The 13,722-nt window shown below is 51.1% G+C and overlaps 7 protein-coding genes across 7 annotated transcripts; 1 reads left to right on the plus strand and 6 right to left on the minus strand.

Annotated features, from left to right (window-relative positions):
- Positions 1-33: 33 nt before the first annotated feature.
- Aud_003331 (uncharacterized protein) lies at positions 34-633 on the minus strand (the record flags this gene model as incomplete). Its single annotated transcript, XM_043288284.1, has 1 exon — positions 34-633. One exon carries the CDS (start codon positions 631-633, stop codon positions 34-36), a length of 600 nt encoding a protein of 199 aa, XP_043144219.1.
- A 1,371-nt stretch (positions 634-2,004) lies between these two features.
- On the minus strand, positions 2,005-4,249 carry Aud_003332 (transcription factor TFIIIC subunit TFC6; the record flags this gene model as incomplete). The annotated part of the gene is made up of 2 exons (XM_043288285.1): positions 2,005-2,852; positions 2,905-4,249. The coding sequence occupies 2 exons, from the start codon at positions 4,247-4,249 to the stop codon at positions 2,005-2,007; spliced, it is 2,193 nt and encodes a 730-aa protein (XP_043144220.1).
- Positions 4,250-4,876: 627 nt separating this feature from the next.
- Positions 4,877-5,891, plus strand: Aud_003333 (uncharacterized protein; the record flags this gene model as incomplete). Its single annotated transcript, XM_043288286.1, has 2 exons — positions 4,877-4,912; positions 4,974-5,891. 2 exons carry the CDS (start codon positions 4,877-4,879, stop codon positions 5,889-5,891), a joined length of 954 nt encoding a protein of 317 aa, XP_043144221.1.
- Positions 5,892-6,108: 217 nt separating this feature from the next.
- Positions 6,109-6,912, minus strand: Aud_003334 (dolichyl-phosphate beta-D-mannosyltransferase; the record flags this gene model as incomplete). The annotated part of the gene is made up of 2 exons (XM_043288287.1): positions 6,109-6,742; positions 6,809-6,912. 2 exons carry the CDS (start codon positions 6,910-6,912, stop codon positions 6,109-6,111), a joined length of 738 nt encoding a protein of 245 aa, XP_043144222.1.
- A 561-nt stretch (positions 6,913-7,473) lies between these two features.
- Aud_003335 (uncharacterized protein) lies at positions 7,474-8,120 on the minus strand (the record flags this gene model as incomplete). The annotated part of the gene is made up of 2 exons (XM_043288288.1): positions 7,474-7,832; positions 7,925-8,120. The coding sequence occupies 2 exons, from the start codon at positions 8,118-8,120 to the stop codon at positions 7,474-7,476; spliced, it is 555 nt and encodes a 184-aa protein (XP_043144223.1).
- Positions 8,121-8,948: 828 nt separating this feature from the next.
- Aud_003336 (uncharacterized protein) lies at positions 8,949-11,075 on the minus strand (the record flags this gene model as incomplete). The annotated part of the gene is made up of 1 exon (XM_043288289.1): positions 8,949-11,075. The coding sequence occupies one exon, from the start codon at positions 11,073-11,075 to the stop codon at positions 8,949-8,951; it is 2,127 nt and encodes a 708-aa protein (XP_043144224.1).
- Positions 11,076-13,375: 2,300 nt separating this feature from the next.
- Aud_003337 (uncharacterized protein) lies at positions 13,376-13,618 on the minus strand (the record flags this gene model as incomplete). Its single annotated transcript, XM_043288290.1, has 1 exon — positions 13,376-13,618. The coding sequence occupies one exon, from the start codon at positions 13,616-13,618 to the stop codon at positions 13,376-13,378; it is 243 nt and encodes an 80-aa protein (XP_043144225.1).
- Positions 13,619-13,722: the final 104 nt, after the last annotated feature.

Here is a 13,722-nt window from a genome sequence, read left to right on the forward strand (position 1 = left end):
CTCGAACAGACGAGCAGGCGGGATGCACACTGCCTAGTACACACGGCCTGTCTGGTTGAGAGCCCGCGCCAAGACACCGCTGCGAGCGGGGATTGTGCCGTTCAACAAAGTGCGAGGTGAGATAGGCACCGTCTCAGTTGCATTGTCGCTGCGAACATCGAAAACATGAAAGCCGGTGCTGTTGGTGCTCGAGAGCGATCTCCGGAAGCTTTTAGGAGGCAGGGGAGACTTGCGGGTCAGGTTGAAGCTCCGAGGGTAGACGGAATGGTCATCCCCAGGCAAAGGTGTCGGCCAAGCTGCCACATTTTTTGATGATGGAATGCATGAGCTGGACGAAGGTGTGGCCCATGAAGAGGGAGTGATGACTGGTGTAGACGTCAATGTTGGCATATTGGTCACCGTGACGGTCACGGGAGCCTGAGGGATGCTGGGAGCGGTCACAGTCTGAGTCTGGGCCTCAATCACAGAGCTGGTGTCGATGCCGTTGGGATTGGCGCCGCCAACATTAACAACAGAGTAGGGCTCTTCTTGTCTGCGCACGAGGGTGTTGCTTCCCAGTCGGGGTACAGCGATGGGCACTGCTTGTGTACCGAGGACAGAGATGAAGAGAATTGCCGCGGGAGAGAAATGCATTTTGGATTAGATAGATCCTTCAAAATCAAATAGGATAGGATAGAATGCTATAAGTCCGAGGCCGTTGCGAAGAAGATAGGTGCGAAAGAGATGTCGTTGATAATACTCAAAAGTCCGCTACACCTTCCAGTCACCAACAATATATATCACAAAACGCCAAACCCAATCCACACATTCATCATCATGATTTAACAGAAAAAGAATACCAAAAATCATGCAGGCTGGTGGCCGTCGTAGCCTGCATCGACTTAATCCACTCATCCGAGATCCACACTAGGAGGCTGGGAAAAGGCAGCAGCACATCGCACTGGACCAGCCACGATGATTCCAAGCTGTCATGACATACTTTTCGACTCTTCAATCACCAGGAGCAATTAACTGCCGATCTTGAGCATGTTTATCCTGCTGATAGTTGCTTGGCACCATAACGATCGACTGAACAGTAGGCTCGACCTTAACATTAACGTTGTGGTACAGACAGTTAATCATGCATCGCCGCCAAGCATCGCCGGACGGCTGTTGTGGCTGGCGGATCCACCGCTCGTGGGTCTTCTATCTCTCATGCTATTGATAGAATATTCGTCATGATGGGTGATCAGTCAAAGGGAATCATGGTGAGGATCGCTGATTCACAATATGATAAGCTTCAGAAGAGACCCCGCTGTTCAGGCGTGTCTAGCAGACGTGAATGCAACAATATAGATGTAACTATTACAACAGCTCTAAGAATAGTCGTTGAGAATGTGTTACGCAGTCTCATCCTCACAAGACAATGATTAGTGTACGGATCTCTAGTACATATGAGGATTGCCTATGATAATGGAACATCCGTGTGCTCAGCTGTACTACTCAGAAGATCTGCAATGTTGAGATTTCAATGATGCAAAAGATTGGGTTATTCTCCAAAGGTGATGACGCTTGGGAAAATTCGAAGAACGTCATTGGGAGCATGCTGTCGTGGCTTGAAAAGAACAAACTTGAGACACAGCGGAATACGGCGCCGGTACAGGCAGGCGCAATGGTGTGGAACAGAAATGCAATCAGTGACACCGGAGATTGTCTCTCCTCTGATCATACCGGACTCACTTCTTTGCTAGGGGCACCTGGAGATGTGTATATCCAGCAAGATGGATGGCCGCCGATCGATCTCCCAAGCCACCTGGACCTTGCAGATTACATTGAAGCTCAAGCAGCGGTTGATTGGGATGCTCGTCTTTGGCAGGGGATGCTCGATAGCCTTACTTGGTCCAGCATGGCAATCGGCAGTCCGACTGATTTTGGTGGAGTTAATATGGTTTGAATAGTAAGTATGGTAGCGTACGAGCCAGTTCAACAGTGTCTCCTTTCTTCAGTCCCGCCATCTGGAATATCTTAGATTGCCAAATCCTCGACCCGAATCAATCCACATCCCAGTCCAGCACTGGCCCATCCCGCACACAACTGGTTAGGATTCCAGGTCAATGCAGTAACGTGCCTCGGTTCGTCAAAGATGGTAATCATCATCGTGCCGTTGACCATCCTACGATCACCTACCATGTTGCGCAAGAGACTGAAGCTCTCAGCGCGGTAACCGTCAATGAATCGACTAGTCCCCGCGCTGTCCGCATCTTGCCCGCGCGCCCATTCGTGTGTGAACCAGGTCTGCTGCCACTGTTTCTCTTTGGGGTGCACTAATCGGCGGATGGGGCTTGTCGCAATGACTTCGCCACCTGCGCAGCCCAGGAGGACGCTTGGATGCCAGAAGCTGCACGGCGCAAGAGCGGATACCGTACTTGGTAGCCTTGCCACTGCCGTTGTGGTGAAGAAGCGCCGCACGGCGAGGAGCCGTGCAAAATCGTTCTCGTCGCTTGAGATGAACGCATGGAGCAAGGGAGAGTAGGCAGCATGGGGCGACGCCATTCGCATACGGGTCGTTTCCACGGTGTCCTTCTGATAATCGACGATTGAGGTCAAGCGGGTTTCCCCGTCCATAGACGTCGTACACAGCAGGTGAGGATGAGTTGGGTAGGCCGACGCCAGATTCAGGATATAAGTGCGGTGAATTGGTTCGTAGAAGTAAGGTAGAGGGGCTGAAGAGGATTCTTCTGACGCTATAATGCTCCAGATAGCAACAAAGCCGTTGGCACAACCAACAGCAATATCAGTGGGAGAAAGCCAAGCGGCGCATGTGCATACTGTCGACGGGGGCTTGGCCTCGAAAACTGGAGTGTGGACCTTGTCTACAGATCGTCAGCTGAAGGTCCATCAATAGTCCTCTGTTGGTCTACTTACTGAACTCTGTGGCATTCGGGTTCCGGCTCAGCTTGACGTCAATAACTCGAACATAGCCGTCTCCCCAGACTCCAGCCAGAAGTCCCAGGTTCCTTAAAGGATCTTCGTCATCCTCGTCCCGTGCAGCCCGGGGCATAGGACACCAAGCGATTCGTCGCAAGTCACCCCAGTCGGTACACAGAGCCAACCGCAGCCTCGGTTTAATGCTCATATCAAGGGTCTTCGTAAAGCTGTCTTCTCGTTTGGCTTTGAACGCCCATATTTGCAATGTACAGGGGTAAGGAGCAGAAGATCTGAACGGAAGACCGGCTTGATGCTTCAAGGGGTCTGGGTAACCTTCCTTCTGTTCCTTGGTGATGGGCACCACGACGCCAAGGTACTGCGTGAGACCGGGCTGATTGGGTGCCCAAGCCATGCATTGAATCTTCTGTCCCAGATTGAGCAGCCACCCTTCGCGTAGCGGTTTCTTTGATTCCGTTGAATTCTTTGCTGTCCCGCTCTTCGTCGCCCCAGGTTTCCAGGCATCGCCGAAATTGGCGGACTCATTCTGCCCTAGCCGGAACCTTTTCTGAGAATCCACTGGCCCTATTAATACTGTCTGCTTCTTCCCCTGCTGCGCCAGATACCGTGAGCGAGCCTCCTCCTCGTCTATTTTCTCGATCCGCTGCCTCTTGCGGAACCGCCCCCCAACATCATCGGCGTAGTACCAGTCCCAACCACGAGTACTCTCCTTCCTGACCTCCTCCGGTTCAACGCCAAAAGTTGCGCCATACGTGTAGTCAGGAAACTTCTCTGCTTCATTCAATGAAGAACGCGTAGGAAACGTTGAATCAACGCCCTTGGCCCATCGGTCCCGCGTATACACCATGGACAGTAGATCCCTCTCGTCAGTTCCAAAGGTCACCTTCATGTGGGTCAGCTTTCCCACATGCTCGCCGGGATTCCACGTCCCCCGGACGTGAGTCTCATCGTCAGCAATAGCGACAGTGCCGTCCTCGTGTCGTCGCCTGGGATTCTTGACTCGCGAAGACCTGGCTTTTTTGGGCTTCTTTGAATCGGTTTCGTCCTCCTCGTCGGAGACGAATTCATCATCGTCATCGGGGACGTCAACCATCTCTACGTCTTCATCTTCGCCTTCTTCAACTTCATCCTTTTCATTCTGGACATCTTCGTACTCCTCGTCCGAGGAATCATCTGCTAGGACAGGCTGCTTAGCTTTTCGCCGAGAAGAAGTTGTTCCTTCTCTTGAGTCCGATTCACCACTGACTCCTGCGATCTCAAAAGGATCGCTTGTGTATCTGGCCCTTGCCCCGGTTCGGCGGTTGGACCTGCGTGTATGAGGCATCTGGCGATATCCCTAACGCCCTGGCTTCTTGATGATGTTGTTGAAAGTGACGACTTCAATGACTATATCTAACGACCATTCTTTTTATAAGATCACATCCTCTGAAGTGGTGAACCGATCCTATTCATCAAAGACTAATCAGTCAATTGATGGCATATAGGTGAGAATGTACCAATTGTTTGATCAGCAGGAACAGAGCTGTTCGTGATACAAAACGACGGGAAGATCTTCGTATCGACAACAGGAGCAGATGAGGGTCTTGGCGTAATTTTACGTCCTCAAAACACCCAGTGACCTCATCGATACCCCACCCACCATCATCAATGGCGCATCAACAATACAAATATCTAATTTTCAAGAGGACGGCGTTGCTGTTTTAATATAAGACTGATTCAGTAGTCGAGTTGATCATTGTCGTGAGGTGCATTTCGAGGACAGGCTTCAAATGTAGGCCCCGCTCTAGTGGAGCTACGTCCTGATATCATCGGTTCTGCGACAGATCTGCCTGTCCTACGACTACTACCACAAACTAACCATTTATCTACACAGCAGGTAATTGATAATCAGTTCCCTCACGGACAAAATCGATAGTTTCTTCTTCATATATCTGAAACAAAGGCTTAAATCATGTCCAAATCACACCCAGGAACACTGCATGAATATGTAATTCCAGAAGCATTATACCAACACTTCAACGGATCAAGCACAAGCTGACTGAGAGAAGGCGCCCAAGCTAGTCGCCTTTGAATTCACCAGCTCCACATCCCGAAAACCACACAGTCTCATCTTCATCGGCGGCCTGACAGATGGCCTTTGCACCGTCCCCTATGTAGCACCCCTCGCCGCCGCCCTCGAACCAACCGACTGGTCCGTCTTCCAGGTCCAGCTCTCCTCCTCCTTCGGTGGCTGGGGCATAGCCAGTCTCGACAAGGATGTCGAGGAGATCGCGAAATGCATCGACTTCGTCCGCACCCTCAAGGCCTCGTCCGCCTCGGCATCGGCACCAGGGAAGATCGTCATCATGGGCCATTCGACTGGAAGCCAGGATGTGTTGCACTACCTTTATACTCAGGGAAACCGTCCTGTAGTCGACGGTGCGATCCTGCAAGCGCCAGTGTCCGATCGTGAAGCCCTGCTGGCGGAGACGCGCAAGCCAGGCGATGTGGGTGCCGAGGCAAAGGGCTCATGGGAGCAGCTGGTTTCACTGGCGCGCCAGGCTCCCGTAGGCGATATCATTCTACCCTTGAATCTGAGCAGCAAGGTTGGCTTGCCGCCTGACCCTGTCAGTGCGCGGCGGTTCTTGAGTCTAGCAAGTCCAGATAGTCCTGGCAAGCCGGCAGAGGATGATCTGTTTAGCTCGGATTTGACGGATCAGCGGCTGCGCGAGACGTTTGGGGCTGTGGCAACGCGGGGGTTATTGAGGTCCAAGCTGCTGGTGCTGTACTCGGGGAACGATGAGTTTGCGGCGCCGTGGGTGGATAAGGAGGCGCTGATGGCGCGGTGGAGGGAGGCGACAGATGCTGGGAAGGCTAGGACGTGGGATCAGAATAGCGGGATCATACCGGGGGCAAGTCACAATGTCAAGGATCAGGGGCAGGCTAATCTTGCTGAGCGCATTACTCGCTATCTGAACGGTATCTAGTTTTGCACCCATGTGAGATGATAATGAGATGAAATCATGTCGTAGTTTTCACGTTTTATTGTACACACAGGCCGAAGACAGAGCACCAAGTAGATATCAAAGGAATATGGCAGTGGCAGTATTAGAAACATAAGAGACAAATAAAAGGTATGGTGTAGCATGTCGCGGTCCAAGCCGACCATGAATAGAACCCCCCAAAAAGCAAACGACAGACAGATCAAACCTTCAACCACAGATTCAATACACCCTTGAGATACTCGACAATCTCGTGCCCGCCCAACTTACTCTCCCCGTACAGCCGGTCGACAAAAGTAATCGGACACTCGGCAACCTTGAACCCCATTGCCTTGGCCCGCACCATCATCTCCATCTGGAAACTATACCCCTTGCTCTGTGTACTGTGGATGACCTTCTCCAGAACACTCTTCTTGTACAGCCGGAAGCTCCCCGTCAGATCACTCACACCAGGCATAAGCATAACATCCGCAATCAGGTTCGCCGTCCTCGACGTGAACTTCCGGAACAGATCCCAGCCGTACACCCCACCCTTGATGCCGTCGTGGCTCGCATACCGCGTGCCCGTGACGATGTCTGCGTCCGTCGCCTTCTGGATGCGAATCATCTCGGGGATGAACTTGGGGTGGTGGCTGAAGTCCGCGTCCATGATGATGACATAGTTGCCGCGGACGTACTGTAGCCCGTGCACGTATGCGGTTCCCAGGCCTAGCTTGCCGGCCCGCGGCTTGAGGTTGATGTGTTCGGGGCCCCAGAGGGCTTGCAGCTGTTTGGCGACTTCGAGGGTGCCGTCCGGGGAGCCGTCGTCGACGATCACGATTTCCCAATCTAGGTTGCTGTAGGGCAGACACAATTAGCCTCTTGCGATTGATTGAGAAGGCAGCCAGTAAATTGATTCTTACTTCTCGCGGAATGTTCGCTCGAGTAACCAGCAGATGATAGGGAGGTTCTTGCGCTCATTGTACGTCGGCAGGATGACCGAGTACTTGTTCTTTGTGTCGGTCATTTTACTCTAAAATGATAAAAATAAATGGTCAAATAGAAAGATGATAATCCGAAAATAGAATCAAAACACCGGAATTGAGCACAAAGGGCAAAGAGTGAATGGTGTTGGCCGAGTCCCCTGAGAGGCTGTAAGTTACCCCCGAACTGGTGCGGGAGCTCCGCGTTCGTCGTTATCAAATCATACAAGTGGCCTCAGCTCGACTCGACTCGACTCAAAAAGCACCGCATCACACCCTGACTCGAATCAACATAGACGGTGAGAGCCAGCCTGGAATGACAATTATCGCATCGTCAGTTTATACGCGAATCTGATCATCATCAAGATGCAATTTCATTCAAAATCAACTTATGGTACACACGTCATTCAGCGCACACTGCGACCTTATCATGACTTTCGACTTGGGCGGTCTACAAGCATCAACTCATATAAAGACCAGAGACTCAAGCGCCCGGTAAGATAGTCAGCCAACAGAACTACTCAACCGCATCAACATCAGCATCCAACCCCCAGCTCAAACCAACCATCCCCGAAACAAGCAGCAACCAAACCACCCCGCCCCCTCTATTTGCCAGTTTTCCAAGACACCTTCTGCACATTCCCATCATCCTCTAGCTTGTTATATGCTCGGTCATGTCGATTCTCGATCTCCTCATTATGCCGCTTCACCTCCTCGGGCACATCCGGACGCGGGTTCCCCTCCTCGTCGACGTTGGGCGACTGCCCTTTGCTGATGGCCGGCCGGGCGTTATTCGACGGTCTGCTCGTGGCATGCGGGTACACCTCAGCGCCGTCGTTGTTGCGGCGGGTTTCCTCGTCTGAGGGTGGTTGGTTCTGGAAGCTGGGACCACCGCCGGATGGCGAGGATGAGGTTGAAGGTGAAGATGAGCCCTTGCCCTTGCTAACGTCCGGGGGAGGGGGTCCTGCGTCGCGGTCAGCATCGAGCTGAACCATTATACTGACCAGCCCAAGATCAAGCAGGGCGAGCATCCAGCTACAAAGGCGGGAGACTCACCTGGATGTTCCATATCGCGCGTAGGCTTGCTCGTTTTAGCTTCTGCTTTGCCTTCTGCTTTCTGTTCACCTCCACCGTAGGAGCTCTGAGAGTAGAACCGCCATGGTTGAGGGAAGAGGCTTCTCTGGCGGCAAATCGGGAGAGTCGAGGACCTGAGTGCCTTCGATGAGAGGCTACTGCGGAGAATTGGATTCATTGTTGTAGTATATTGGAGTATATGACAAAGAATTGTTGTAACCAGGTCGAAAGGCACTGGGTTAAGGTACTCGGAAATGTATTTATATCAAGAAACCGATCGCCCGGATCATCAACAACCGGTTATTTCATCGCTATAACCCTCCCAAATGCCGATTCATATGAGCCTTGGTGTGGTGGCGTGCCGTGTCCTGTTTGGATCGGGGACAATGACGTTTGAGCACAGTCATCTCCGTTGCGGATCACTGGTTCACCTGGATGCGGCCAAGCCATAATTTCAAACTCTTTGAAGCGTGCGAAGGTCTACAATTTCGAATTACGAATCTCGGGCTTATTTAATTGTCCCGTCCCATTGACCGTGGAAAGACAATTTGTGATGATATTGCCATCATACTAGCGCTGTAACCCAGATATCTTAACCAGTAGCTGCAACAAAAACAACGGAGATCAAGCATAGACAGAAAAGAGACCAGCCCAAAGCATAAATGACAGGAAGGTGCCTTTTATGCACTATAACCTCCGTGTGAACGCCGTGGAATGATATCCCCAGACAGGAAATGCTAGAAGAGAAAGGGATATTCGAGCTTAGAAGTCGAGTCAGAACACTCTGGCAGAGAACATAAACCGAGAACGCGTCAGATGAAAAGAAAGAAACCTCGTAGGAATAAAGATGCACGCCAATGTCAGAGAATAAATTGGGATCAATCGCCCATGGCTGATTAAGTCGTGAAGGTCATGCATGGCACAGCTACCTGCACCTTTGAGAACGCCAACGCCTCGACCGAAAGACACATTCCATGATAAGAGATTTGCATATCAACAAGCCGACCTAATCGGTCAATGATGCGCAGTAGCACACACTTTCATATTGTGCCTTGGCTGTGTAGGTTTGAGTCGCACTGCCATAGCCTTTAAGGGTCGTTGTCGGTGTCGGTTCGACTTCCTTGATCTCAATTCGCTCGGGGGAAGCCGTTGCTATCGATCCGTCGTCCAACACCTGCATCTGCTGGCAGTAGGGCGCTCGGGAGCCAGGGTGGTTCCGCTTCTCCTCTATTTTGATCCGGCGAGGATAGTCAGATAAAAAATCAAAAGATGTCGTGCCTCTCTTCCCATTGTGAGCGGCCGGCGTTTCGGTCTGTGCGGATGAAGCCGTCGAGCTCTGCCGAGCATTCTTGGATGTTTGATTCGTGTACAAAAAGAATTCCATCATGGTGCCATTCCACCAACAAAACCACGGTCGATCGCCTGCTTTCACTGTCTGCTTGCGATGGAAAGATTCAGCCATCACGTCACGCTCTGAGACGGAGCGCTTCGACGCATAATTCGAAGAGAAGGTCCCCTGGGGGACAATAACCAGCTTGTCAAACAAGGTGAAGAAAGTAAGGGCAGGGCCTAGGGCCATGTCGCCCGAATCATAGGCTGGAGTCAGTTGCTGGGTCTGGGGCAAAATTGGCGCCTGGGCACCATAGGAAAATGAAGAACGAAGGGGTCGTTGTTCGAAAGTGATATTGTGCCGATGACCATCCTCTCCCTGAAGTAGGATCGGGATTTTGCTGCGGCCCATGCAGCCCCATGATGCCGTGTAAGCCGACTCAGCAATGCAAAATTTCGACTGGTTCTTGGAACTGGCCGGAATGACGAATTCGCCTGTCGGCACAGGCAACACATTCGCCGGCAACGACGAGATGGGCGTCGCATCCGCCCTGGGCGTAGCTGTCACCGTGACGATGTCAGGACCTTTGGCTTTCGAGCTCTCCTCGCTCGCCGCCTTTTTCGCCCCAAGGACGCCCCCAATGACACCTGCAATGCACGCTACCACAAAGATGACGATGCTGATAAGAACCAGTGTCCAGATCGGCAATCCGCAGCACACCCTCTTCTTGCCTTTACTTTTCAACTTTTCCTCAAACGCCATAACCCCCGTAGCGGGCGGCTCCTCATGCTCTTCAGGAGGGTCTCCATTTCCATTCACCGAGTTTCCTGCATTTCCCGCTACTAAAGTCCTAGAGGAAGTCTCTGAGACGGGGGCCTCTTGCGACGTACTATGCGCTATTTCTTCTGTGATGATGCCAGCACCAACTCCAGACTCCAGCGTCTCTTCCTCCTTCGGTAGGATCCCGTCAGGGTACCGCGAATAAGGAGGAAGTTGCTCGGTATGGCCATCAGGCCCTATGAGATCTCCAACATCGTCATCAGCACGGCCAGGGGGGCGCTGATAGGCTTGCTCGTGTCCGGGAAACCCGAGCGGGATCACCGGATTATGAATGGGAGTATCCAATCCCTCCTCTGGCACGACAGCTTGCGAATACATGGCATATGGGTGTTGCGGCGCGTTTGAATCGCCCAACGGTCGCTCCATCGGTCGTATAGTTGATGTAGTAGCAATGCTGGGCGATCGGCTGACACCGACCTGCGGATACATCGCATATGGGTGACTGGGACCAGTCGCTCCGGTGTAAGGGCTCATTGCGCGAGTTGGTAAGGAGAACCGCGAGGAAGTACTTTGACTGCGCCGAGCCACCGAGGCATCTGTGTTGCTGGAAGCAGTCGAGTCACGGGTAGAAAAATCCAATTCCCCTTTCTGGGGTAGACTTGATCGATGGGGGGTGTCATCGAAGGAGACCCTAGCATCGTCGCCAAATGGATTCTCCGTCACATCTGGAGGATCAATGGGCACGGTGTTGTATGTTTTCTGAGGTGGAAGGGCAGCCGAACGAAGCGTGTGAGATGAAACGGTGGACGAAATTGAGGGGCTGCGCGGAGTGAGGGTAGACTGTTCAGAGTCAATCGGTTCCAGCGAGTATTCATCTGAAAAGACATTGACGTTCGAGGAGCGACCGGAGGGAGAACGATGATGCATTGAGTCGGAATCCAGCCCTTGAGAGTGTCGTTGAGGGAGAGACTGCGAGGATTGCGAAAAGGAACGCGAGCGATCGGAAGAGAGACGCCCAGACATGGCGTTACACAGCCCTGTCGGGCCTCCTCTGATGTCCAGTCAGTCTGCCAGAGAGGGGGGTGGAAACAGTCACCTGAACGAGACTGTTCCGGGTTGACTGGAATCTAGGCAGATGGATGATGGAGAGGAACGGGATCAGAGCGGGCTGAAGCGAAAGGTTGGGACGTCGAGGGGGAGAACTGGATTATTCTCTCAAATAAAAGAAAGATTATACCAATTAAGATAAGGAATGAGGGATGGTGATGTTGATGTTGATGGTGATGTTAACGATGGGTGGTAGTGGTGTAGAAGGGTTTCACTGGGAGGAGAAAGAGGGAGAGACGGGGAGACTTGGCAATTGGTAGAATCCTTGGAGTACGGAGTACTGGTACTGTAGTGGCTAGGTTACCTTAGCGCACCAGACAAACTAAACTAAGGGAGTTGACTGCAAAAAGAGAGCCTCCGAACGAGCAAGACCATGGGGAGGGCGTGCGGTCGCAGAAACAATGAGAACATTTAATGTGGGCTCGTTTTCTGGCCTAGACGAAATTTTTGGACCATGAATTAGTTATCTTGCAGAGAATGGTAAGTCTATTTTTGTGCTCTTTTGAAGATACTAGTTCCTGCTCAGAAGTTTAGTTATTAGATATTTGTTGATGATGACATTCGTCCCCCATTCATTCGTATTTCTTACATGAATACAAATAATCGAAACTGCTACAAGGTAGGTACTTAACTAGATGCTGCGTGGTACTTTGCGGTGACTCGCCACTTGCAACTGTCTCTAGAAGAGCCAACCCAGCTTACCTACCCACAATTGTCAAACAAATGATCAATACAACAGCCGACATTATCAGTTTTTCTGTTGGTTTTACGGCTATCAAGGTACTACCTTCAGAAGTACTGGGATGAAGCCATCCATTACCATAAGGTGAGGGCGTTACTCTCCTTGAATTATGACGAAGCCAAGCTGTAATTAGGTTACAAGCCTGACCTTCCAAATCTGAAACAAGTTAAAATACGCCATAGATAATAGCACCCTATGAGGATTGAGTATCGCCATTCCGGATGTCCATTTCCTGCAATGATGATATGATGAACGAGATACATACTAACAGTATTTATGGCATCTTCCTCCGATCGACGTTTCTTCATTCTAGAGATATCTATGTACATAGAGAGGTAAAGAGGTACTAATGAACCGCTTTCAACGATATTTGAAAAATACATACAGGGTACACAGATATCGAGAGATTACCTATTTGCACAAAAGATGGTTAAAGAGTCTAAACCCCAGCCCCCACTACTCCTTCCAAAAGCCAGTTTAGTTACCATAGAAGGCAGCAGAACAGAACTAGATATCCAAGGTAGACTAAATTCGAGAATCGGACCGATGGGCGATTCTCCCGGCCACCAGTGGAACCCAATCTACCTCGAACGCCAAACTCTCTACCTAAATCTGAGTGGGCAGTGGGACGCTGAGGAAGTTCTCCGAAACGCCCTTGTCCGTTTTGATCCGTCCATTTATCTATTCAGATTATCCATTAACTAAGATATGGTAAGCGAAAAGTTGCATAGCTGACTGAAGAGCCCAACGGTTGTCATTGAATCTCTCACAATCCGCACAAGAGTCAGCGTGAAGGCATAGCTTTGGGGACAGGCAGAAAGGAAAAGAGTGTCGTGAGAAATCAATCTGCACGGAGAGCCATGATACTCTGCCGCCAGACAAGCATTTACATTCTTCATAGGGCAAGGTACCCGACGGTGACTTTGGTCGTCTCAGGTACCAGGCTGCCTCATCAAATGGACAGGAACCTCATTGGATCAGGAATCAAACTCTGACGTTGGTTCAGAGTGGTTTAGTACAGGAACATACATCCCTGTCCAATGGCATTGGATGTTGCCTTTTACTGCTCCGGATGAGAAGAGTTCATCCGTTTGATCCACCTTTGTTGATATTTTATTAGCTTCTTCGAATATGAGTGTTCGGGAATTGGCGTACCTTTCTACAAGTCTAGAACGTGAGGCCTCTCAAAGAGTTTGGTTCACTCATTAGGTAATATCTAGCTGAACCGCGATACCTGTACTCTTTTCTGGCAGAGCCTGTCACTGTCTCAATCAAGCACGGAGATGCAAGGTAGTCATTGACTTAATAACGAAAACAGAGCCAGTCATATCTGACGATTTGTGTCGTTATTTCTGTAGATATCGTATCGCTATATTTGACGTTGCATTGGTAGCGTGGAGGAATGCCGAGGATGTGGTATTCGACGAGCACACAGGAGTGGTTCTCCTCTCCCGATTAACGGTAAAGGCTGCTGTTACAACGAATATGAGGGAACAGTTACTCCGACCTCTGCGGCGCGCTTCTGCTTCGGCGACAACGGCTGTCCATGTTCCAGCACTTGTTTGACTGAAAGGCCGACTTTCATCGGATTGGTGATAGCTGGCGCTCTGTAGTCCCTAGCAAGGATGAAGGGTACCGGGGCCTCGCCCTTGCCCGGTGTCCCAAGAATACCAAAGCCGAGGAGACGACCGCTGCTGCCGGTGTGAAAGCGGAGCATGAGTGAGAAGCTGGAACGCAGAAGAAGCGGCGGAAAGTGCAGCGCGCGCTGCAGAAGCAGAACGGGAGACGGCAAGGTACTTCTCTTTGGTAAGGGTGCAGCTA

This window comes from Aspergillus udagawae (genome assembly GCF_001078395.1).
Source record: "Aspergillus udagawae IFM 46973 DNA, scaffold_2, whole genome shotgun sequence".
NCBI lineage: Eukaryota > Fungi > Ascomycota > Eurotiomycetes > Eurotiales > Aspergillaceae > Aspergillus > Aspergillus udagawae.